The 25,898-nt window shown below is 39.4% G+C and overlaps 2 protein-coding genes across 2 annotated transcripts in view; both read right to left on the bottom strand.

The window, feature by feature from the left end:
* The window catches only part of TG (thyroglobulin), a 155,906-nt gene extending 149,593 nt beyond the window's left edge, over positions 1–6,313 (bottom strand). The window contains exons 1-5 of the mRNA XM_074144697.1: positions 6,226–6,313; positions 4,488–4,596; positions 3,527–3,624; positions 2,898–3,101; positions 2,646–2,805 (exon numbers count right to left, since the gene is read on the bottom strand). Coding sequence (XP_074000798.1) covers positions 2,646–2,805; positions 2,898–3,101; positions 3,527–3,624; positions 4,488–4,596; positions 6,226–6,313 — 659 coding nt within the window. The remainder of the gene's footprint in view (positions 1–2,645; positions 2,806–2,897; positions 3,102–3,526; positions 3,625–4,487; positions 4,597–6,225) is intronic.
* Positions 6,314–16,847: 10,534 nt separating this feature from the next.
* PHF20L1 (PHD finger protein 20 like 1) overlaps positions 16,848–25,898 on the bottom strand; it is a 52,931-nt gene continuing 43,880 nt past the window's right edge. The window contains exons 18-22 of the mRNA XM_074145329.1: positions 25,035–25,134; positions 22,666–22,861; positions 21,902–22,271; positions 18,325–18,487; positions 16,848–16,990 (exon numbers count right to left, since the gene is read on the bottom strand). Of these exons, the coding sequence (XP_074001430.1) occupies positions 16,848–16,990; positions 18,325–18,487; positions 21,902–22,271; positions 22,666–22,861; positions 25,035–25,134 (972 nt within the window). The remainder of the gene's footprint in view (positions 16,991–18,324; positions 18,488–21,901; positions 22,272–22,665; positions 22,862–25,034; positions 25,135–25,898) is intronic.

Raw genomic sequence — 25,898 nt, 5'->3', positions numbered from 1 at the left:
AGCTTTCTGCTCTCCTGAATTATCATGCATGGGCCACTGCCCAATCAGGAAAATGATTTTTTCTCTTCTTAGGAGGGCAATGCCCTTATATTCAAAGGCAGAACTCTGCCCTGCTCATATCCTTGGAGCTCATCACCTCAGCATCTCAACGTCTGGTTGAGTGAGACAGGATGCAACAAAAAAATTCTGCATGCTGCTTTCTTTCATCCTCAACATTAAGAAGTCACATGCATAATTATACTACTTTTATATGGGGCAGATGTGTAGTCATATCCTGTCATTCTGGCTATATTTAGCTGTACTCTCAACTTGGAACAAAAAAAAGTACAAATGGATATAAATTAGGCCTGCCCAAACAAGAGGACAGAAGTTTGCTCACCTTACTTGGAAAACTCACTTCCTACCGCTTCTTTTCTTTTCTCAGCCTCTTTTTAATCACAGCCCTCGAGATGAGTTGTGACAGCACAGACTACCTCATCTATCAGGGCCAGTCCAAAACAATGGCTGAAGCAAAGATGACTACATTTCAGTTACAGATAAATTTATAGTGCATCCACGTGTTTCAACAAAAATGCTTGCACTCAAAAATATGGGAAAATAAATAAATGTGAGGTTGTTGACCTTTTCTTCCAACTGTGAGTCTTTGCTCTTGGCTTCCAGCAAAGATAACTCATTACTGATCTTCAGAAGCAGGTTTGCAAGTAACCCCTTCTGTGCTTCTATATGCAGCTCAAGTTACAGCTGCCTTTCTCATTGACTACTCAGAAACACAGGGAGAAATCTAAATCATGTTTTTTCATAGGGTCACAATCATTTCCATTGCCAATGAAATAACATATAATAGGACAGAACCTCCAGTGAGCTGGAATAAAGACACTGGCATAAGGTCTTCAGTCTGATGAAAATTATAGCAAGAAAGTAAAGGGATCCTCCATGACTTTTTATTTTTTGATCTTTCTCCCCAGTTTGTTACAGGGTCTTCTACATGGCTGCTCATCCAAGCAGGACCCAGGCACAGTCTGTATAAAAGAAGTAACAGCAGCCAAGTCACTGAGGTGAGGCAGGAAATGTGGGATCCTCTTTCTTTCCAAAAGTTTTCCTCTTGGGAAAACCTTAGCTCTAAGTCACTGAATTTCTACGTTTATTTTTTTCTAACATATTGGTCTATTCTGGAATATTTATAAAGGTGTAAACAATTTGGAAAGAGAGTTAGTTCGACAACTCTAGATTTCAAAAATCGGTCTGTGGAACCAAAGAAAGTTGCTCCACGTGTTCCACATGAACATAAAATATGGGTCGAACTCCCTGTTCTGCTATAGTCCTTTGCTATGGAACTCATCCCTTCAACTCCAGCCACCTTCGAATGGAACAGGATAATGACATTTCAGGCAGAAATACTGTGAAAATAAATACATTAATGACCTGAGATACTCAGATATGATGGTAACGAGTTAAGTCAATGCCACAATTAGAAAGGTAGACAGCTGGGAGTGAAACAATCCTGCTGTGATTAATTACATGACACGGACACAAGAAAAGCCCAATCTCACAGGCATTTATAGACAAATCTCCCAAGGGGAGAAAAAAATATGTTAAAGCATTGCTTTCTCCTCTGAAATTGCTGTTTTAGAATTTCCACACTCCACAGGCCAAGAAACGAAACAGCCAGATTATTTTGTGCTTGCCAAAATAACCTCCCTGAAGCTCTGATAAATTTGTGCTGTGCATTTGGGCCTGCCTTTCAGTTTTGCTTAAATTAAAAAAGACCCCCCCCAAAATAGCAAAAATCACATTTACAATAAAATGCCTTTGCTACTACAAAGCCAAGTCATAATGAGACATTGCATTTATTCCACTGCCCTCCACCGGAGAAATGTGTTGGCTGAGATGCGGAGACAACGGCACTTTGCAAGAGACCAAAAGGTCCCTGTGGAGTGTCTGAACATCTGCACCAAAATGAATCCCTCTCCCTGTGGTTCCCTTTGTCCATCCCTTATTTTTCCACCTGAGCTTTAATTCCCAGCTCTTCCACAGAACAACAGCTTCTTGCTCCCACAGACAAGGATTTGATCCAGCATTTTGGTGTCTCCCCCAACCCACTCCAACCACCCAAAGCCAGTTGTATGTCAGCACACCCGTTCACCACTTGCTGGTTCACCTGTGTAAGCAGCCCTGCACTGCCTAAATGGAGGAGAGTTTCCCACCGTCATGTGGAACTTGCTCTTTGCGTGTTGCCACTTGTCCTTCTGTCCATCTGTTTTTATCTCGTACATGGAATCATCTTTCCTACCTCATACGTACATTTGCATTCCTCTCTTCCTTCCACGTTTATCTCGTCTGCTGCTGTGTGTCTGTCTGAAAGGCAGCCCTGGCTACTTTTCCAAATATAGATCACAATGTGGTATCCACTGCTGTGTGAGGACACACTGATTGGACTGCAGGGATGGAATATCAGGCTTTTTCTAAATGATAAAATTTAATTCAGAAGAAAAAATTTTTTACTTGGTCCATTGACTAACAGAAAATAACATCATGTGGGGTCACAGAAGGAGGACTTCATGTGGAGAAAAAAAAAAATGCAGTAAGACACTGACTTGAAGATGTATACAGGATTGCCTCCCTGTTTCAGAAGCCTACGCTCTTACCTGTTGTAACTATGAATGAGATCAAAAAACATCATGTCTGTAGTGTTGACAAACTTGCACTGGACAGGCAGAAACTCTCCATCTGCTGAGCACTGCGGTGGGCTTTTCTCCCCAAACCCATGAAGAACACGACGGTCTCGGATCTCACAGTTGCCTGGACCTGATGGGGAAAAAAAGGTAATGTTCACTGGTGTTTTAACTTCCCACAAAGAGCTGAGTAGTTCTATTACTTGAGTAGTTTATATTACTTACACCGTGTTGGCTTTCCTCTCTGCCTGGTGCCATAAATCTCCATTCCTTCTGGATCAACGCACCAGCACTGACCCAGCTCCGTGTCACACTGCACCACATCGAATTCCCCTGAATCCAGGCACTGAGGGATGTAGGAGATGCTGCTGCTGTTGATGTAGCGACTGACCAAGATCCTCTGCTTTTGCAACTGGCAAAAGGATAAGCCTGTAGTACCAAAGAGGCGCACTGTTAGAGGAAGGTATTTTTGGGGCACTGAATCATTTATTCAGGCAACATCCGAGTTCTCGGAGCTGCAAGTTCTGATTCTGCCACTCATTGGCATGAGGACATTGATGGACTTGAGGTCATGAAAATTGGTATACAGAAACCTGCCACAGATGGGCTGAAGACCTCCAACTCAAAAGATTTTTCATTCATGATTCACATTACTGTGACTTTCATGAATACAGATCATCCAGGTGCAGCAGGTTTCCATGATCAGCTCTGAAGAAACTCCAGAACTTCCACGAGAAAGACACAGCAAATTACACCAAAATCTGGGGCTAACCAATTCTTGATTTCAGCAGTTCGAAATCAGATTTAAATGGCTCTTCATTCAATCTGAATGAAACCAGAAACTTGTCACTTACAAGATATGGGATATCCATCCTGTTTGCTGCCAGGTACCTCGATGCCATTCTCATCCACACACCAACAGGAAAGACCATTCCTGCTGCACTGAACTGTCCTGCAGGGGATCACAAGTAACATATTTTACTTTGTTAGTGACAGAGTCCTCAGTCAGTATGGGATATAAACCAAAACATAAAGCACGCCAAACAAGTTCAAATACTTCAACACCGCAAATAATGGAATCAGAAAGGGCTGTGTTTCTAAATCTACCTGATGGGAGCTCATAATTCTAGTAATTCTCTGAAATCTTCGGGAATTGCAGATAAGTGACTTGAAGTCATTCAGGAAGCGAGCAGTCTGCACAAATACTGATACTCAGAATTTGAGAATTTCCATACATTTTGAGACATTTTTAAAGTGAAATCTAGCACGCTCTAGGTCCTCCACCAACATTAAGGTAATAGTAGAGAACATTACAATTTGTACTCCCCACAGCCTCAGCTTTAATTCATTAACTTCTTGCATCTTCAAACGTGCTTTCTAAAACACTGTTCTCCATGTGCTTTAGTTCCTTTACTGCCTTTAGAAGGAAATCCAACTGTGCCACTTACAGCAGGGTGGACGGATAACTTCTCGAAGTCAACTTGGCTCAGCTGTGCCAGCTGGCACGCTGATCGCAGACCATGAGTCCATAAGCGCGCGTAGGAAGACAGCAGTGGTATTCTGTACCAAGGATTTAACATGCAAATAATTCTGCCAACATTAGCCTATTATTATTAGATAGGCTGGATCCAGCAACATGGAATTCATTCAGAGAGGCTGGATCTGGAACATGGCTCAATGAAGTCCCTTCAGTCTCCTGCACCCCTCGCCCTCCAGTCTACAGATATGGAAGCTCTTCAAAACTGAAGCCAAAGGTTCCATTAGTAATGAAAGGACATGTCATACAACAGCAGAATAATAGCAGCGATGAGTTACCTGAACTGGCCATCTTCTGAGCACTGAGGAATGTAGGTTTCTCCTCCTGAAAAAGCCTTCTCCCTCTGAAGTTCACATGGACGTAACGGTTGGGAATCTGTCTGGTACTCTGAAAGCAGCAAGAAGGCAAACACATAAGGGTGGTTTCACCACAAGCCTGTTCTTCTCAAAACCCTGTTAGTCCCAACACTGCGTGGTAAAGACCCAGGTTCATGGGCTGTTTCCCCATTGTTCCTTGCCTGCATTTCCGCGTGGGACACCACAGGGAGGTACTGAACAAACTCTCTGGGCTGCCAGATGCAGGGTCAGCACATGACAGAGATGCTCATTAACCCATTTCCCAGGCCTGTATTTAATTAGCTTCAGCTCCATTTTGTACCGGTATAGCTGACATTTTCAGGTACCTGAGGTAGTCTACGAACTCAGTTAATTGTGGCTATCACCACAAAACAGCCCTTTGCCATAACCACCCACATGCTTTATGAGTATTTAATCTTTACTGAAGCTAAGTCCCTCACTATTCTACCAAAAGGAAAGGCATTTATTCATAAACTTATGAAAGACGTAAAAGGAATATATGACCAGCAGTCAGCAACTGACTAATTCATATTAGGACTTCTCATTTTTTAGCAGGGCAAGTGACCAACTACTGAAGGCACCTAAGCAAGAAAACAGTTGACTCTTCAGTTCTTAGTGCATTCAAAACCACATTTGGATACTGTTTTAGGAGAATGATGATATTTAGTAAGTTCTTTTGTACAGAACAGATAATCAATCTGACACTTTCTCTGTCAATATAAGATGAATGTCCTGCTCTTTATTCTATTGATTAGTTCTATAAAAATACAGCAAACAAAACCATAGCTACAGCAATTTAGACCAAAATTTCAGTATTTGGTATTCAGTATTTGACCAAACTCAGTATTTGGTCTGAGTGTGACCACACATAGTAGTGCAAATACACCATAGGTATTCTGAATACTTTTCAGCGTCCGATAACGTGCAGCTCAGGGATTTCTTTAACCACAGATGGTTTCTGTGCACCTAGGATCTCTGAATCACTTCTGTTTCTGTGAGTTTTTACTGTGTCCCCTTAAGCCCATGTGAAAATTTTCACGAGACTGTAAGGGGATTTTAGGTTAGCTCACCTATAGACATCCACATGTAGGCAAACCTCACCATTTTCGTCTCAAACGTGACTCTGAGCTCGTTGCTCTGAGTTGTGTGGAGATCCCTTTGTATGGTACTAGAGTCTACTAAGACATCTGAGTTAAGAGATTAATAGGCGATTCAAATGCTTGTGGTGCAGGACTGTCAAACTCAGACCAGAGAACTGGGGCTGGCCCTCAGACTGTCCAGTATCTTAAGTTAAAGTTCAAGCGTAAACAAGATGATGGCACATACAAGTAGAAGGTATAATCTCAGGGTCTTCGCATCCCTGCAGCATCACCTTTTCTTAGCCAACCTCTTTCTCTAGCCCAGCCCCTTCTTCCAGAAAACTGGTTTTCTACCCAAAATCCAGGTGCACTGAACTCAGATAACCCTGACCTTTCAAAGATCATTATAGCTTAGTGTTTAACCTGGAGCCCAAGGTCACTCTCCACAGCACACAGTAACTAGCTAAGTTTGCAATGTGTGAGATTTAAGACCATTATATACTTTCTCAGAATAATACACAGAGCACAAAGAGCACAGTGACTACCGGACAGAAGCAAAGGAAAAGCAGAAGTGCACTTACCGAATATATTGCCTGCTGCTATGCTAATAAAGCAGCAAAGAAAGGTACAAAACGGGATGGAGCCCATCTTGCGATGGGAGAGGTCCATCCCCTTTTGCCAGCGCGGCAGCCCTGCACACCCCAGGTAGCCTTCACCTGCCTTTTTATAGCAACCGTCGCAGGGATGGGGTCACTTATGCATCAGTAGACTGGCCATGAAATTGGGCTAGTGACGCATACGATGCTTCTCAGAAAACCACAAGAGGTCTATTCACCTGGAACAGCCGCAGTGGTTCCCCTCAGCCGGTCCTTGTCCCCGCTCCAGGGAACACGGCTGAGCCCACTCGTCAAAGAGGAGAACAAGAGGCAGCAGGCACAAGGGGGGACTTCGTTAAATCACCATGCAAATTGAGCATATTGACATGACCCCGGCCAAACTCCGGCTCTCACCTGCACTGTGGTGCAACCAGACTTTGTGCTCTGTGTCAGAAATATACATTTTTGTGTCTCTAGAGAGCCCATCCCACTGAGGGGACAGGCAAGAGTTAAGCCTCCGAGCTCTGCAGCACCAGGAGTAAATACAATTAATAATGTGGTTGTTTATGAAGTGAAAAACAGGATGGACGCAGCTCCACTGACTGTGAAGGGAATTGAGGGTCAGAGTCAATTGCGTCTGACCTTTTTCTTTTACTCCCACTTGTACCATGCACGTTTATACAGACGAGTTCCTGATGGGAAGCAGCTCCTCTTCCTGGGCTTCACCCTCCAGGTGTAAGATCAGTATAACCACTAAGTGTGTTAAATCCAGCTTTTTTGTACTAATTACATGTGAGATCCTCAACTTAACACATATCAGGAATATTATTTCCTTGGTTCCAGAGTATGATTTCTTACTTGTCCACCTCCTACAACTGTCTGTTAGCATTTACTTGCTCCAGGAATTACGAGAACGCACCCTCATTTGTGCAAAGCTCGTTGGACAAATGGGCCCAGAAAAATTAGCTAAATAATAACAAAGGACACATATTTGAGGCAAGGCTCAGGCTGATTTCAGGAAAAAGTGACAGCAGCACTCTTGTTTGTGATTCATAGGTACCAGGCAGTCTAGAAACAACTCTACTCTCCTACAGACCAAGACTCTGCTAACAGTGATTCAAGCATCCTCCTGTCTAGGCTGCAGACTGCCACAGTCTTTGATATATATGGTAAATGTGATCTCAAACACCAGTACAGTCTTGCTTTAGCATGGTCAGCCTTTTTAAAATTAGTGGGATTATATTTGGATTTGTCTTTCAAGCAACCTACTCTGGACTTGAGGAAAGTCAATCGTCTGCAGAAAGATCAAGCTGGGAAAAGATGAAGAACGTGTCCAGCATAGAGGACAGACCAAAAGAAGGCAACCTTCAGAGGCATAAAGAATAAAAATCCTGTAACAGCCCTGATTAAGCAGGCACAGAAAGAAAATTAATTTCTGGATTAGCACAGCATTTGTGGGGGTACAGGCAGAGCAAAGGAATCGGAGTAAAGAGAGAACAGCCAGCATTAGCAGTAGAGTGGCTGAGTCAGGAGAAATGAAAAGCTTGACCATGACATATATTTCTGACTCAAGTACACTTCAGGAGTCTCAGGTTTGTGTCTGACCCCCAGTGCAGTGGGGCAGTTACAGGAGAGCAACGAGGGGCAGCCCAGAGTCACGGGCTCCCCAGGGGCAGAACGATGTTTCTGAGCCACAGAAAAACTACCTGAGTGTGAGTGTGATGCTGATTTAGTGCACTTTTCTAAAGTTAGTAAAAAAATTGTCATGCAGGTTCCTTGTACAGCAAATGGGAAGAGAAGCAGGCTCATTAGTGTAGCCATTCACTTTCCTCCTCTATTCTTTGCTACTACAGGTCATTAGGAGCTGATAAAAGAGCGAGGCAGACGGGAAACCAAGGAGGTACCAAAGGGCTATCACTAATAGAAGGAAGCACAAATCTGCAATATCTACTTAATGTTGACTCCCAAGATTACTTTTATTTCCTTCAGAAACACTCAGAAAACAACCTCTGAACTATGGGAAGAACTGCCAACTCTTAAAAGTCTCTTAAAAAACAAAGTGAGAGAGTGAGTTTTGGCAACCGGCATCACTTAAACCACTTCTAGATGTGCGTCAAACCAAGATGAGCATCTTGGTACGTGCAAGTTCAATGGGATGCAACAGCCTGTGGATTTAAAAAAAAAAAAGAAAAAAGTAGTTTACAGAGCAATATGCGCAATCCAGATTCTTCACAGAAAAGAAGGCACTTGTCATCTATGGCTGGTCAAAATCAAATTAAGAAAAGCCTCACTGACTGACTTTCAGTGTAAGGACAATTGAATTAACCTCTATTTTTAGCACCTGAGAAAACACAGAAGAATATCTTAAAATAGCTCACCGATAGAGGGGAGAAAAGGAGCAAGCAGAAAAGGTCCCTGAGGTCAATATGGCCTTAAAACTAACATGTCTTCAAAATCATTGCTCTAGTGCTGGAAATGAGGGTTTGGTTTTTTGTACACCCTGGCAAAAAGCTACTCAATCCAGAGTATAATTGTTGGGGAAAGAAAAACGTCAGTGTGATGAAACACTGAAATCGCAAAGCTCAAGCGAGAAGCAGAGCATTTATCCATTGTTCCAGTTCTGCATCCGCTTTCATAGCGGAAAAGATGGTTTGTGCCACTGCAAATTTCACATATTCAAAAGCTGAAGGGTAAATGATTCCTCTGTATGAATACAGAAATATATATACCCACAGAAAAGCTGCTCTCACCCAAATAAAACTTGAGCCTGAGAAGTCAACCTTATTTCAAGAAACGAACTTAAGGGAGCATCCTGAATCGGGCAGAAAATTGGAAGCAAAAATTTTAAGAATGCGATACATTGTCAAATTACGCCCATATCAATTAGTTCATTTATTTTCACTTAACCTGCTTTTCTGTGTTAAATAAATCACCAATATTGAACAATCCTCTCCCACATTTTAAGAAAACTGTGTAAAAACATAGACTCACACCATTTGTTAGCAACTTATTACACTTACAGATAAAGGAGAACTATGTTTTACATTTGGTACATTTCTTCCAAGCATGAGACCTTTGTCTCGATCTTCTTCAGCTGATGTTGGCACAGATAACAATAACAAGACCTTGTGAAGCACTTGTCATTTCTGGTTAAGTTTTAAAAAGTCCTCATGTGATGCAAAATTAAAAGATGACAAGGAAAAAAAGCATAGCCCCACCAGATAATACAAGTTTCAGTCACTTCATACGTGACACGTTCTTCAGATGGGGAAGTAACTTGGCTAGATCAGAAAACTGGGCACAGGACTTCTCAATTTTTTTTTTTTTTTGTATTATAATTTACCAGCTGGTAAATTGCCATTGGTGACAAAAGAACCTAAAGTAGCCCATGTAAGAACATTTGAATTTGCCTTTGTCCCTGCAGAAATGAACCATTTCTAGGACAGGAAAAACGGCCTTTTTCTTACTTATCCATTGGAGGTAACAGGCTTCCTCTATCTAATAGCACCACAGCGATGCAAGGAAAGAAAGCGTCTATTTTATTCTTAGGAGAAGTGGGATGCAGATTGTGTTGAAACCCCGAGTGGGTTCCGCAGCCTGCAGCGGGGCGATGGATGGGTGGATTTACACACCAAATGGACTCAAGGTTTGACAAAAGCAAGGTAAGGCAGTGAGAGAAGGCAGCGGCAGTCACACAAGGACAGCAGCAAGGTGCCAAACTTCTGGTGCTGGTAGGACAAAACCACTTTTGGTCTTTTTGGTAATGCAATATTTAACCTTCTCTGCACCGAAGGCGAGAGCGTACAGCCAATGGAGTGAGAAAGCAAGTTCAAGGACAAAACAGCGCTCCTTCTGCCACACAACAAAGCTGTGGAATTCAGCACAGCACCTGGTGTGGTGGAGGGAAATGAATGAAAAAAAAGACAGATTAAACTCACAGAGCACAGATCTGTCAGTGACTGATAAAACTGATGGTTTTCATAAAGATTTGGGTAAAGGAAAATCTCAGTTTACCCAAAATGAAAGACACAAAAGGGAAAGACCAATTTGTAAACATCTTCGATAGCCAGTTTGTTTCTACAGGTGCTGACGTTGTATTTCTGCTGCAGATAAGACACTGAACTGGGTAGATGCTTGGTCTGACTCAGGAAACCTCTTCTTTAACAAGTTCTGCTAATTAGAAAAAGCCTTTCAGTGTATTACTCCAAAATCTGAATTTGGCCTCGTATCTTAAATTTGAGAGACTGCTTTGAGACTGTACCTTCAATAACGATTAAAAAATCTGCTTCAGAATTAAAATTTTGAAACTCCTTGCATGTTGAAGATTAAAAAAAAAAAAAAAAAAGTTATCTGTGACCAACAGGAAAATTTCTCTGTGTTAGTCACCTGTTTAGATTCTGTCTGATTTCACTCCTCTGCCACTTCCCATTTGCGCCCTGTTCCACAGGACATTTAGGACAGAAACTTTCTTGGCATCCTTTGCTTATTTCTTTCCTACTACCATAGTGTCCTGAACAACAGTTTATAGGCAATATAAAATATAAGAAATCACTAAAAGCAAACTGAAGTTATTTTGTAATGACATTGTACAAAGGCACAAAACCCTTAGGAGGCAGATGCACCTGCCCAGAAGAAGAGATGCCATCACTGTGAGCGTGGTGTTGAAAGACATCTTTTGTCATGGTTTGGGCAAAACCAGGACATCTTTCAAGAACTGAGTGCGTTGCAAACCCTGAAACGGTTGAACACCAAAGCAGTTCAGCAACAGAAAAAAAATATTCTAATTACTGTGCCACACAACAAGTCATTCTGTATGTAATTTACTGACTGCATAATTTGCCTACAGGCTAAAATACAACTGAAGATTCCCTAAAGCTTCGCAATGTGTACAAATAAATGAGTATCAATGACCGCATATAACTTATTTGCTACAGGCTAAAAATGCAACTGAGGATTCCCCAATGCTTTAGAACATAAACAAGCACTCGCCAGCTGGCCAAAAGAGAAGTCCACTGAAGGGGAGCCCAGGCACGTAACAATCTCAACAGACCTTTATTGGAAGTATTCGAATGCAGTCAACATTATTGCTATTATAAAAAAAAAAAAACAAACAAAAAAAAAAAAAAAACAAAAAAAACCCCCAACAAATCACAGAATAAAGTATTTTGCTTCTCTCATAGAAGATTTAATAGTAGTGCATTGCTGCCTCTCTCAGAGTGTTTAGTGACAATACACTGACGCAGGTGGCTACAGCCGAAGGGAGGTGGCTCGGGCCAGTTTGAAAGAAGGGGAAGTTTATTTGAAGTCAACAGCAATTGAACGAGCTTTAGTTAATCAATCCATAGAATAAAGCTGGCTCATATTCTTCTCCCACACAGGCCCAGTGCGTATGGAAAGGGAAATTCACTCCCAAATGGTATTTTTCACTCCAGTTCATTTTCTCCGTGCAATATCCAGTTTTTTGAGTTGTTCTGGCTGGTGCAGAAGAGCTGCCAAACGCACAATCCGCTCCCCGGGCAGTGTATTTTCACCATCATTACATGCTCCATAATTGTTTTCCATATATAAACAGATATACACATAGTGTATAATACTTATTGCTAAAGACAGACCCCCCACACCCAGGACATAACATAGTATAATGAAAACCATTACTGAAGTATTTCAAACATCCTCTGTAAAATGATCACCTAAAGCCACACGGACTCAGGACAACAGAAAAAAGCTAATTAAATGTGAGACTACCAATGGACATTTTGAAAGTGATTAAGCCTCTGACCTTAATAAGCACTCCAAAATTAAGGTGCATGTACTGTAACATTTCAAAGCAGCAGAGAGAAAATCTGCCCTTCCAGTGTTCTAAACCGACATGCCAAAGGTGGGTCCCGTTTGCAAACGAATGGCATCATCACCTGCACCCCCCGTACTCATCAGCACCTCCGTGTGACTGCTAACAGGGCAAGGCAGTCAGGACAGTCTCACCAAACACTTCTTGTCACCAATCTCCTGTTTGCAGAGGGCTTCCCACCCCCAGTTTTCGTTGTTGATTTTTACATCAAGCTCCAGTTCAGTTCAGGATCACTTTTGTGTTTTTTAAAGCTTCAGAGAAGAAAAAATAGTCGTAGTTTCCCTTCAAATTAAAAGGAAAAATATTCAGGTTTGCAAGCATCAAAATACTTTTATAATTTTACTGTGACATTCAAGCAACTCCTTCACATCCCAGCCTTTGGTTTGGCCAGGAGCACTGGAGCCCAGCAGTGCCAGAGGGGTTTTGCTCTGATATTCACTCATGTCCAGTTAAGTCAGAAGGCAGAGGGGAGCAGAGGGAGATCATTTGCACAACACCAGAAGAGGCTTACTAAAGGAAGGCAGCAAGAAATATTTAAAGATTTTCATCATGGTACACGCCATCCAATCGTACACAGCTCACAGGACACAAGGCAGGAGACCTTTCCCTACAGCTGCTTCCCGCAGCAGCCAAAGAACCAGGCACAGGGACAGAGGAGTAAAACCCTCCAGGCATCACAGAAGAAGACAGAGTGCAGATGAAGAACAAAAGGAGAAAGTGATGGTAGCCGCAGAACAGATGAGAAGCACATGTAGAAGCTTAGAGGCAAAATTAAGAGACAGGTGGATGTCAGCCATACAAGAGGACTGCACCCATGGAAGAACAGTTTCAGTTCTTTGTCACCCAGCAAATATGTGAAATCTATCAGAAAATTGCAACCCATCTTCTTCTGAGTATTTTTAAGAGGAAAATGGCCTTCCACCACTGGAAATTACTCTATAGCTAAACGAAAATCTATGCATCTAGGGCCAGAATACCCAAAATACAGGCACTACTAAACCTACAGCTACCCAAGAACAGGGTTAGGAGGAAGCACCTTCCATCCCATTCCCTGCCCTATGACCTGAGGTACCTCCATTTTGCAACTAAAACATGGGCATCCCCATCATGCGATACCTGCTCGTGTCACCAAGACTATGTTTTGTTTATAACTTCAACACTGATGTCCTACTGCCATCACTGCAACTAAAAACGTGGAATTCCTGACGTAGATGCCTACAGTACGGTCACAGGAAGGAGAAGGCTTTGAAATGAATCACCCCGATACCTCCATGAAAAAAACAACCCAACCCTCAGACAAAAAGCTGGGCATTTAAAGGCTCTACAGGTTTGTCATTTAGTCCTGTGAAATCACAAGGGACTTCTGTACAATGACATTTCCCTTTTATTACTATATATAAAGTTAAAAGAAGACTGCTAATTTAAAATCTTTACCTTTCTGTGCATGTGTATCAAACCCAGTCTTTACACCACCATATATTATTTGCTATTTTTTGAGCAACCTGGTCTAGTGGGAGGTGTCCCTGTCCACGGCAGGGGATTGGAACTCAATCATCTTTAAGGTCCCTTCTAACTGGAACCATTCTATGATTCTATTTCTTCCCTCAGAGAGGGTCTGCCTCCTCCACCATAAAGCACAAGCAATTGCAATGCACACCCCAACAAATGATGTTGCAAACAGACGCTGTGCAGGTCCCTGGCTTATTTAGAGAGGAAGGAGGAAGACAGATGGAAAGTGATGCCTACAGGAAAGAGATCCTCTCGGTAAGGCCAAGTAGAAGAAACCAGATCCGGTAGGAGCCAGCTCACGCGGGGTTTGACTGACACACAAGCAAAGCAATCAGCTGTAGGTTACACTCTGTGCAAAACATTTTGCATTCTTACAGCACTTGACTTTTAAGTGTTTAAGAAAAAAAACAACCCAACAAACTTCAACAGCATCCCAAACCTTTGAATACTTGAGAAACTGGGGCCAAAACTAACATTCACGTCTTACAGACTAACACCAACATTTGCAAAACCCAACTCAGGCAGGTTTGTGAAGCGTTCAAGCAATAGGCAACGTATCACAGCACTGTCCGTAAGGACACGGGGATTGCATTTCTTACAAGATAGGAACGCTTACAGGAATTTTCATAATACACTACTACACAAGAAAGGAAGATTAAAAAAATACTGAACAGATTATTTTGTTTTTGTAAGCAGAGTCCATCCTGAATAAGGCCAGATCCTGAGAGATAAAAGTACATACTCGTGTAAATTGAGAGACCGTTACACGCACAAACGGAGGACAAGTCAAAGCTACAAGAGCAACTTTAACCTTGATCTTATGGTTTCCTTTTCAGGATACTATTCCTCTGTCTCTGCACTAAGAATGAAATCCATCCTCCTACCTGGAGTCTCTCGGTCCACCTCCACCCTCAGTAACATTGGCAGTTATATTACATCACAGGCATGCACGCACATTGCGTAATATTGCTGCAGTGTATGCTGTGTAAGTTATATACATACGCTCCACTTTGTTTCAAAGCAACTCACCCGGGTTTACACGTCTCTGACACTGTACACACAGTACCACATTCCAGGCTACGCAGCAAGTGAATAATATAGAAAAAGTCTCACATATCCCAAAGCAAGTAGGTCACTCAACTATTCATAGTTTGAAGCAGTTATTTAAGCGTCCAACTATATAACACAGAGTATTTTATTTATTAACAGTTGCTATAAAAACGTCAACAACTCCTCGGCTCTTGTGTTCATTCTGCATTATGAAGTTGCCAATCATGATTCCACAATTAACCTCCGCATTACCATACAGCTCTGTTGCGTCTCCTATAAGCTTGAAGTGGCAAGACTTTAATTTAAATAGCAACCACTCTGTAAGAGGGATTTACATTTTGCTTTGGACATCGCGGGCGATACCTCACTTCAGGACATGACAGACGGAGGGGGGGTGTCACGGCAGGTTTATTTTAGCAATGAGCCAGCCACGCTGCTTTCTTTCCCATAAATGCTTTTCCCACGGAAGTTCAATGCACTGGTTGCAAAGTCTTTCCCACATGATCCATCTTTGGCACGTTTTTCAATTTTATGCATCCTCAAAAGGCATTCCAAGATATTTTGATATTTGATGGTCTGTACATTATAACAATCACTTCTTTTTTTACATTTGTACGTAGATCAGGAAGAAAAGTGGAAAATGGAGAGTATGCAGAATAGTTTTAATAAACAGTTTTACATACAGTACCTTACATATAGAACAGTGTGTTTGCAAATTTAAATAATTTTTGAATGTACAGTGGCTTGTACTCTTATCAAAAGGTAAATTCAAGTTTACTGTCTATCTGTTCTAAAATGCATTTATACAGATAACTAGAACTGATAAACAGACGTGAGGCATAAAATGTTCAAGTATCTTAATGTCATCAGTTAAATAGCCTCCTTTTAACAGTCATATTTTACAAATTTCAAAACCTGTACATACATTATTTTCAATTTTAGAAACTGCTTGTTAAAAGGTAACATTTCATGTTAACCACCAGTTCTTATAGTCTATTGTAATAAAACTAGACATGTGTAGATATAAATGTATATAGTATGTATATATGTACATGTGTATCTATACACATATACATACACATACAAATACGTATGTAGCACTGGGTACAGTGGCAACTTATAAGCACAGGGAAAGTCCTGGGCTCAAAATCCAGCAAGAGCTAAGAGAGCACGTAGGTTGCCTTTGGTTTCATGACGTTTCATTCACCGAAGCTGAAAGATTTTTTTATAAAAACATCTTGGATAACGTTATCTTGTGAAATTTATTCTAGTGGTTTAGAATGTTCACAGCCACAGACAGTTTTGCTGCTCTTGTCATTCCTCATCCCAGCTGAGGATGGTAAAGTTTCAGAGGGCCAACACCAGAACAGAGCTACCCAGGACAAAAATGATACCTTGAATCCCGAATACTGGAATAGAACATAAAAAAATATAAACTAGATACAATTTTGGATGGATTGCTGGCACCGAGTAGGACTTTGGAAAAAACCTTCATGTAAGTCATTGAATCAAACTCTCATCCCAGTGGTTTAAATATTATTTGGCACATCTGACCACTATTTGCCACTTACGTTTTAAAGGAGTCTAAGGGTGCTGTAATAAGGATTTCTATTTAAAAAAATACTTTAAAAAGGAGACCATGATAAGTAATTTCTTTCAAAAAAAATCAAAGCTAGTATGTTCATTTTCCTGAACATTCATGAGAGAAGGAAATAATCTAAAAACTTTCCTTATAGAGAGGATACAGATCTCTCTGTGTCTATCTTTCACTAGCAAGCCAAGAGGAATTCATTAAAAAAGCAGTTCCCAAGAATTTTTAGTCAGCTGAATTCTTTGAATTTGGAATTTTTTAGCAAAAGTTTCAAAATATTAGCATTGTTCTTCACAGAGTGTTTTGTTTGTTCAACTTTGGGGGGATTTTAAGGGGATTTTCTTGTTTATCATATTAAAATCATATCAACATTTCTCAGTATGCAATATATTACATTTTGAAACTTGGACACTGAATACTCAGATTTTCAATATAACAGATTTCTTACTCTAGATTTCCTCTCCTCTCTCTCCAAAGCTTCAGGCTATAAATGTGATCAGCAAAGAACCAGAAAAACGCTCAGCTCTTCGCTGTCTTCCTGTCAGTCTTGTGGCTAGTAAGAAAATTCACTGTGAAGAACCTATTTTTATTTCTTTATTCTTCCTTTTGTCATACAGAGCAAAGCGTTGCTATTTGCTGTACTTTCCCCATGTCAATTAAGAGCTGTTTGATACGTCGCTTGAGCTGAGGCAATCTTGCCAGAGGATCTGGTGGTTCCAGTTCTCCAGTGAAATCAAGCCAGCTTTCTAAAACTACAGAAGGAAAAGGAAGAAGTTGATTAGAATCAGTCTTCGAGAAGCAGTTTTCATAAAAATTAAACTTTTCTTTCTTATTCTCTGTCTTTTATGAGAAGGAAAAATATACCGAGGCTGTGGTTTTTATTTAACACAAGAAATGTTTATTAGGGAAACACCAATTAATTCTGTGTTTCACTCAAACAATCCAAACATATCTTCAGATTTAGTTGTTACTATAAAAAGGTACCTCAGAGCAAGTTATATCATAGAATCGTGGAATGGTTAGAGCTGGAAGGGACCTTGAATATCATCCAGTTCCAACCCCCCTGCCATGGGCAGGGACACCTCCCACTAGAGCAGGTTGCTCAAAGCCCCATCCAGCCTGGCCTTAAACACTTCCAGGGATGGGGCATCCACAACTTCCCTGGGCAACCTGTTCCAGTGCTTCACTAAATATATCCCTGGCTATCAATTTACAATCTACACACATAAAAGAAACTTCAGTTCATGGCCTTCTAACTATGACAATTCTGCAAGAGAAAACACACTCCTTAAATGCAAAGCTTGCTTCTGGAACTTTAGCAGCCTCCTGTTACAAGGTCCAGATTACAGAATGTTTTTCCCATCTTTGTCAAGGAATTTCTATGCTTGTAGAGACAGAGAAGGGAGAAGGTCAACCCCGTTAGGCTAGAAATACTGTCTAGTACAAGCAGGAATATTGAAAGTAAAACTGCAGTTGGGAATAAGACAACTTCATTTGTCAAAAGATCATTAAGGACTCCTATGACTAGACTACAAGCTCCCCTCATTCTTTATTTCTATGACTGGCAAGTAAACTTACGTGCTGCAAGATTTACTCCTACACTATAATCTGATTCAAGTTTTCTCATGAAGCCTGATCTGTCTTCCTGAAACCAGTTACTTACTAATAGAGGGCAAACCAAAGTTGAAGGCAGAATGAACACTTTTTTTTTTTCCCCTAAATATTGTCAAGTATTAGAACAATCAGGCCAAAACCACTCCAGGTGTAGAAAAATCCATCAACTTTATGAACCATATCTGGACAAAGATGAGACAAGTTATCTAAGCTTTCTGAAGTCTGCCTAATATCACAAACTTGAGCTACATTTTCAGGGGTCCTGAGTGCTTAAGCTACTTTATTGGGCATTCAAAACTTGTGGAAGGGGGTGGGGGGGATGAAGGATATAAGCTCTGGTTATAATATTGGGTACCCAAATTTGAATAGAATTCTTAAAAATCCATCCTCAGTGCCTCAGATCACCTTCAACACAGTGGTTATGGAAGATGCTGTTACAGGTATATTAACAAGTATCTGGCAATGCAGTTACCATCAACTTCTTTTTCAATCAGGTCCATTCTGCTGGTGACTTCGTTCTGTACATTCTCTATATGGGTAAGGAGATTTAGCTGCCATTGAAGATGTGTGTCCACCTGGTCTTCTGAGCCTTTTCTTTCATTACAAACAAACACAGTGTTTCCTTCAGCAGAATTCTTCTTCATAGGAGCAACAGAAAGAAAAAAATTGCCATTTAAGAGGGTTGTTTTGTTTTAACTTCTGGTGTTGATTTCAACATGAGTCACATGACAAATTATGACATTTTAGAATTGTACTTCTGTCTACTTGACCAAAAGCATACTCAAAGAGCCATGTACCGTGACACATCAATAAACTAAACCAAGCAAAATGCAAATTCCATAGGAATGAGCAGGTAAAATTACCAGCGCAAGCACTTTAATGCACTAAGCCAGACTGCTTTTCTGTGCCCTTTTTATACAAATCGTGACAGTGCTGAACTCCATCAGCCTACTGCCACCAAAAGTGTGCAAAACCTTAAGGTTTGTTTCAACTTTAGCCAGAGAATGAAGGAAAACTCCCTAAAATGCAGCAATACCCAAGATGTCAAAAGCAATTGTTTTGCACAAATAAACTGGCCATTCTATTCGCTGATTAAGACAAAGGATTTCTCTTCCTACCATCGCTACGGTCCTGTGTAACTTGCAAGCACGAGTCTGGGATAGAATTGAACACATTTGGGGACAGTTAACGAGGGCAGTAACGTGCAGAGTTTTGCAAACACAATATCTGAGGAAGACTGGCTTCTTTGAAATAATTAATATCTTCATATCAAGTCCGAGATAATACACAAGTTCTTCATCTTTCTGTATTTGACATTTCAGCTAATGGAAATAACCAAACGAAGTATACCAGATTTAATGAGTTAAAAGTGTTCAGGATTTTCATTAATTAGCATGATTCACAGTTTCTATTTTTATATCCACTATGACTTCACAGCTGATGAAGTGCTTTCACTACTGATGATTCTGCTTTAGGGACTAAAATACTGGGTACGTGTGCTCACATAGTGTCAGTTCACAGCAAATGCCAGAGCAAGGAGTGAATTTCACCATATTATCAGAAAAGTGAATTAAAGTGTTCAGCTAATTTTTTTCCACGTCACATAATAACAGACAACACCATTTTTTTCTTCAAGTATTTCTTTCTCCAGTCAAGAATTGGAACAGTGAGAAGAGAGGAGAAGACGACAATTGGGACTGATGGATTTTAAGTTACTTCTAAAAATAAGCAGTTGCTCTTCTTTTTTTGCGTTAAGACTTAAAATCAATTAGAAAACAAATCAAACTTGGACCAACCTACTGGCAGCTTTATGAGTGAGTCCTGGAGGACAAATATTGTTAATATTCACAATATTCATTAAAGGAGTTAAAGTTATTTACCAAAGATAGATTTTGAAAGCCCGAAAAGCCTCTAAACTCTCAAACCTTTCAGATAAAATCTTTCATCTCTCAAGACATTAAGTTTGTCTCCAGGGTTTTCACTATTCAAACTATTAATCTTTATAAAGGACACATTCAATGTAAATAAAAAATGCCCTATTTCTTATAATTTTCAGACCTTCTCTAAAACCATGAGAGAAGAATGACATTTTTTTCCTTGCTGTATAAGGATCCAAGTCCATAATTCTAGAACCAAGATCATCCGTTGGGTGAGTCTTTTAGATGCCCGCTGCAGTAAGTTAGAGAAAAACTTAAAGCTAAGTAACTTAACATCTACATAACATCAAAAAATTATTTTTTTTTAAATTTTTAATGATGTTCTGTATTTATTCAAATGGCTACTAAACGCTCTTTGGAAAAAAACGCCTCAAGATCAAACAGGTCCTCCTTTAAGTGAAGAGATCAATGTAGGCAATCAGGGAGAAGTAGCAGAGGTAGTTAAGAGAAGCAGAGCACAGGATCCAGCTCATGAAGAAGAAATAAATGGGAGGTTCAGGTCGCGGAGGCTTTTGCTTTCAGAAGCAAGAACAAGGAAACTAAATACAATTTTAAAGACAATGCATAGTCCAAAAAGGGTCTTGATAAAAGTCAATCTGAACACTGAGAGAAAAGAAGGTATTTATCAGAACTGCAGATTAGGACAAGAAAAAACAGTACAGAAACCCAGAATACTCAAGGATCTGTGGGATGCAAGAAGGGAGACTGTAAAGCCCTAACCAGAACTTTGGCAAGGAGAGGTGAAGGCGGCACCTTACAGAGAAGCCAGTTCATGTAAAAATGGCACTTCTATGTCAACATCATCATGGTTTTAAGGTAAGTACTAACAGGTTCATGAAGAAACCAAGGAGAGCTTTTTGATATGCATTAAGTCTAGACAGAAAGCCTTATTTCAGATATCAAGGCTATTGACAAGGTGAACTATGGTGCTGGTGTTGCCCCAGACAGATCTCTTCCTATTTTAAAACAGAGAGCACCTGGCTTTTTAGATATATGCACACCTCTGAAGGAAAAGGTAGTTTTGTTTCACTGCTTACATATATTTTCTTTTAATTCTAAATGTATTTATACTATTTACAATGACAATTTAAGCTGCTGTTGGAAGGAAAGTGTATTTCGCACTGCTGCATGTCTGTCTCCTTGCTATACAAACTGAATATAATCATGCGACTTAACATACAAACAGTTATTTCTAACTAGAATGAGCCAAAACTTTCCATTCAGACTATATAGCTTACATGTCACATTTAAAACTAAAATTAAAAGAAAAAAAAAGACATATCTTACTCATTTCTTCCACACCAGAAAGTGTACTTCAAAAGGGGGATGAGTTGGGCCATTTATTCTCACACAGTTGGTGTTGTAGAAAACAGAAAGGTTTGTTTCACTTTGTTTTTTGCTCAGAAAGAATTCTTCACTAAAACCAGACTAACAAGTTTCAGACCTTTTCCACAAAGTGATGGATTCAGACCATTAACGCAAAAATGAGAAAGAGATGTTTAAATAGCCAAATATAATCCTGACTAATACCCTGTGAAACATTTAATTAGAAGAAATATGTAATATAAAAGACTCGAAGTTGCACGAGCTGCAATTAGTTGGTCAGTAAATCATTACTAGTGGACAGAATTCTAGGTAGTGTTGCTATTAAAAGAAGAATACGGTACAATAATAAACACTATTACAAATCTCAGTTTAACAAACAACAACAGCAAGAAAAAAACCACATACAGAAAACAGAATTGAGAGAAATCAGAAAACTTGTCCCATTTTCCTCACCTTGCAAAAGATATGTAAATTCTGTTTCGAGACCCTGCATTTCAAGCATAGGATTGGTTTTTGCCCCAAAACATTGGATTGAGCAGAAAGAGTTTTAGGACAGGCAATATTTTAACCATACTTTGCATTTCATTTAGCAGCTGGAATAGGTATACTTCACCTGAAACTACTGCAATGATCCAACTTTGCTTCTAGTGATTTCTGCTGACTTATTTGATAGAATATGTTGACTTACAACAACAAACACTCTTAAATACTTGAATGCGGTGAGTTTTATCAGACTGAACATATTTTTCCAACTAAGAAACTTCCCAGATGAAGAATGATACTTACCTGCTCATTCATGCCATCATCTTTAAAAGAATATTGTAAACAGTTTTTATTCTCAGTGTGAAATTCCTGATCTTCCTCAAAACTACTTGTATCTTCATCATCTGAGCTCATAAGGTCAGTGATTGCTTTGCAGTCGTGACCAAAACTCTGTGGTTTTTGGTAACTGTGCTCACTTGTGATGTATGTTTCTTCCATCTTCTGGGGTATACTGGGCTGCTCTTTGTGGTTTTGACTGTGACACGTCCTTTCAGTTGGATTAACAGCATCTGGCAAAGTCACTAATTTTTTCTCTACCCCAACAGTTATTTGTTCTTGTTCTTTTCGCATCCCTGAATAAGCCCAGAGGTGAAGGTCTGGGTGGTGCTTATTTCTGCAACAAAGGAGAGGAAAAAAAAGCAAGTTATAGAGAATACCACTTACAGCATGGAACTACTAAGCAACCACTGCTGCTAGATCATAGCTATTGATAAGCACCGTTATCAAATACATAACTACTCCTAAAACACTGATCAATTTAAGATAAATCCAGAACAACTCTTTAACACAAAACTGACTATTAAAAAACCAATAAATCACCAATAATCCCAATAAACCAGATCCACTCAGGTGCTGAACACTTAACTCCCACTGGAGTTGAGTGTACTCTACATCCTGCATTTGAATTAAACTATTATACAAGAAAGAAGTTTATACATATGGAACAATGGCAGTCTGTGCTACCTAAATATACAAAGATGGAGAATAAACCCTGGACTGATACTTACTTTAATATCCCAATCTTCAGCTGCAGTCCATGCAGTATTTCAGTTACACCATATACATCTGCCAGTAGGTGATGTGTTGACACAATCTTTTTGGCATTAAGATGAGAGTAGTTTTCTTTCAAAAATGATAATCCACACATGTGTCCACTGTTTAGCCACTCCTTATCATAAAGATATTTGGCACTCCACCTCTGACCTGGGGTAAGCAATAAACAAATTGAGGGCCACCTAAAGCCAGAGCAGAACTCTATTTAAAACTAGAGTGCTATAGTTATATGCTGTATTTTCCTAAATGTCTCCTAACAACCATGAAAGGACGGTTCGAGATCTTGCTATTGATATTTTGAAAAATGGTTTTCATAGATTAAGAGGAAACTCTTAACAACTATGAACACAAAAATAAACCTGAAATCTCAAGACCTCTCTAAATGGCATTTGAAATGAAAAGCTAATCACCTTTATGATCAAAGTACAGGATATTAAGAACAGTGCTATTACCAATCTAACTGCAAAGAAAAAAAAAAGTTTAAATTGGCATTTTATTTAACTACTGCATCTTTAAAAAAAATAATGAAACAACATAAGTTACCAAGAGAAAGTTAGAGAGTAGACTTTATATGAACATATCCAAACCACCTAGTTTTTTTCTAAAAGACAAATATTTTGCTTCAATACTGAATATCTATTTTTTAGAAGTCAGGAGAAAACTTGGAAATGTCTATTTTTCATGAAGCTATCTGACAGCAGAGCTCTCGCGCCCTCCTTTGAGGTGCCTTTTACTGTATATTACTAGACAGGATATGGCCTTAGGTCTCCCATGCTATGGCAACATCTACAGTCTTAATACAACAGGCATGAATGAATATTTAGCTAATGCTTCTACAGTAACTCAATAACTATTTATAAAATAAGCAAAAAACCAACCCCCGAAAAACAAAACTAGAAATGTATAATGCTAATTATTCCATTATAATTGTTTACAACGTGGAACCCAGACAAACAGACTGGCCAAGACCGCAATATCTTAGACTCAGTTTCATATCAGACTATCATCATATACAGAACAAAGAACGGGTTGATGGAAGCCCTTCATACCTTTCAGGAGAATACCCTGTCTATCTCCTTTCTGCCCATTATCCCAATACACTTTAAAATACTGACATTGTGAATGACCTTTTTCTCCTGACACAGAAAGAAAAGAAGTAATGGTTAGGAAGGGAGAGAAGATAAAAATTAGGGACACAGTCTCTGCATAGCAGGGGATAATGAAGTACCTAGTACAGTGCAGGGAAAGACACAAGACAAATTAGTTGGTTTTAATAAGAAAAAGTTTGACTGCTCAAAGAATATATCACAGAGAACTATCAAACAAGACTGTATACCATCCATTTAGATTCAGATTGGGGCAACAGGAAAAAGTCACACCTGTCCCACCTCTAGTTTCCTAAATTTTCTTCTCAAAAATGACTAATAAAAACTGTGCTGTTTTATACCTCTGCAAACAGTTTTCAGATTTCCTTTTTTGAACTCAGAATGAAAGTAAATTTGGGATGTAGTCTCATTTCCCTTTTGAAACAGCTGGACTGTTGGATATTTCACCAGAAGACATGTATATGAGTTGGTATAAATTGTCAGGAAAAATACTAAAATATTTCTTCCAAAACGTATAGTTTTTCTCCAAATAACTGCTAAGAAAAATAGGTCTGTGGACAGAATAATTTTTAAACCAACATTTTCCTAATCAAAATAATTCAGTTTAAAAGTAAATATACTTTTCCTGATTCTTATAATTTCAAACTTATCCTAACAATCCTAAACTCAAGATGTGCTGTGTTTGTACTTTCATTTACCATAAAATAAGTATTTTTCATATTTTACATACTCAGTTCCACACCTTTATTTACACAATCCTGGACCAATGCAAACATTATAAAATTGCAATTGATATGAAATGACATCCACAGCATATTTGAGTGTACTGTGGTAACGAGTCCTTTTTCTCTAAAAAATATTTAAAATGAACAGATATGATACCAAGTAGAGGCAAAACAGGTCACTGAACAAGAATGATTCGTTTAGAAAGACTTTTCAAACCACAATGACATGAAAAGGTGCTAAGGTTTTGGGGTTTAGTTTCAACAACTAAAGCAATAGGAATTAAGATCATGGATAAGATTTAGCGTAGCTGAACAAGGTGTTACTAACAGGAAAGTAAGTTTCTGCTCAGAGCCAAACCTAGAAGCACTCACCCCAAAGCAGTATAACAGATAACACAATACAGACAAAGCTTTAACAGTTTAAGCAATGCACAACATCTCTGCTTAAAAATCCAAAGCAGACAGTTGCAGATAAAGGTGCTTTATCCGTACCTGGTGGATCTCTGCAGATGTAACAGATGTACTGCTCTGGAATGCTGTCCTCCAGCAGCCCCATGCACACACTGTGCTGCCAACACAAGCACTCTTCACACTGACGTCAGGGAAAAAAAAAAAAAAAAAGAAGAGCAAAAACTAAAACTGAGATAAGTAGATTCAAAAATCAGAAGCTATTTCTTGTATGGTCAAAATGCAGAGAACAGCAGTTTAACTTAAATATCTGGTTTGAGTAAGATAATTTTAGATGGACAATTTGTGTTTGGGTAGGCAAAGACATAAAGCTAAGAAAATAGCTCTAGTTCTGAAAGTTACCTCAACCACAAATTCCAGACTGGAAAAAAAAAAAGAATTTGAAGATGTAATATTTAATAATATTTTATTACAACATTCAGTATCTTAGCACCTCAATATTTAGTAGTGAAACATAAGACAGGAGTATAATATTACAGTAAAGTAGAAAGATGTAATACATTACAGCATAACAGTGAAAAGTAGAAAACTCTTCAGTTTAATTATTTATATTTACAAAGCATCTCTCCAGTGCGCTAGAAAGATGTGCTTTTAATATCGCACCAATGGAAAATCTAAAAGAAAAAGAAAATGAAGAGAAAATGAAAGAGGAGAAACACGAAAATAGGAGAGCAAAATAGAAGTGGTAAGACATGAGGGTCTAGAAACAGCAAACTGGTTGCTCTCAGTGAGACAAGGCATGAAGAGGAAAAACCATGCTGTCATTGGACTTGAGAAATGAGCAGGAAACTACCACTTAAAAATACATTTCCCTTTTTGCCTGTGTTCTAAATATCTGCTTTTTGACCACTGAAAATCTCTCCTCTTTGCTTTGACAATGCTTTTGAG

This window comes from Numenius arquata, chromosome 3, assembly GCF_964106895.1.
Source record: "Numenius arquata chromosome 3, bNumArq3.hap1.1, whole genome shotgun sequence".
Lineage (NCBI taxonomy): Eukaryota > Metazoa > Chordata > Aves > Charadriiformes > Scolopacidae > Numenius > Numenius arquata.
Note: the sequence above shows the minus strand (reverse complement) of the source record. Positions and strands in the feature narration are given on the sequence as shown.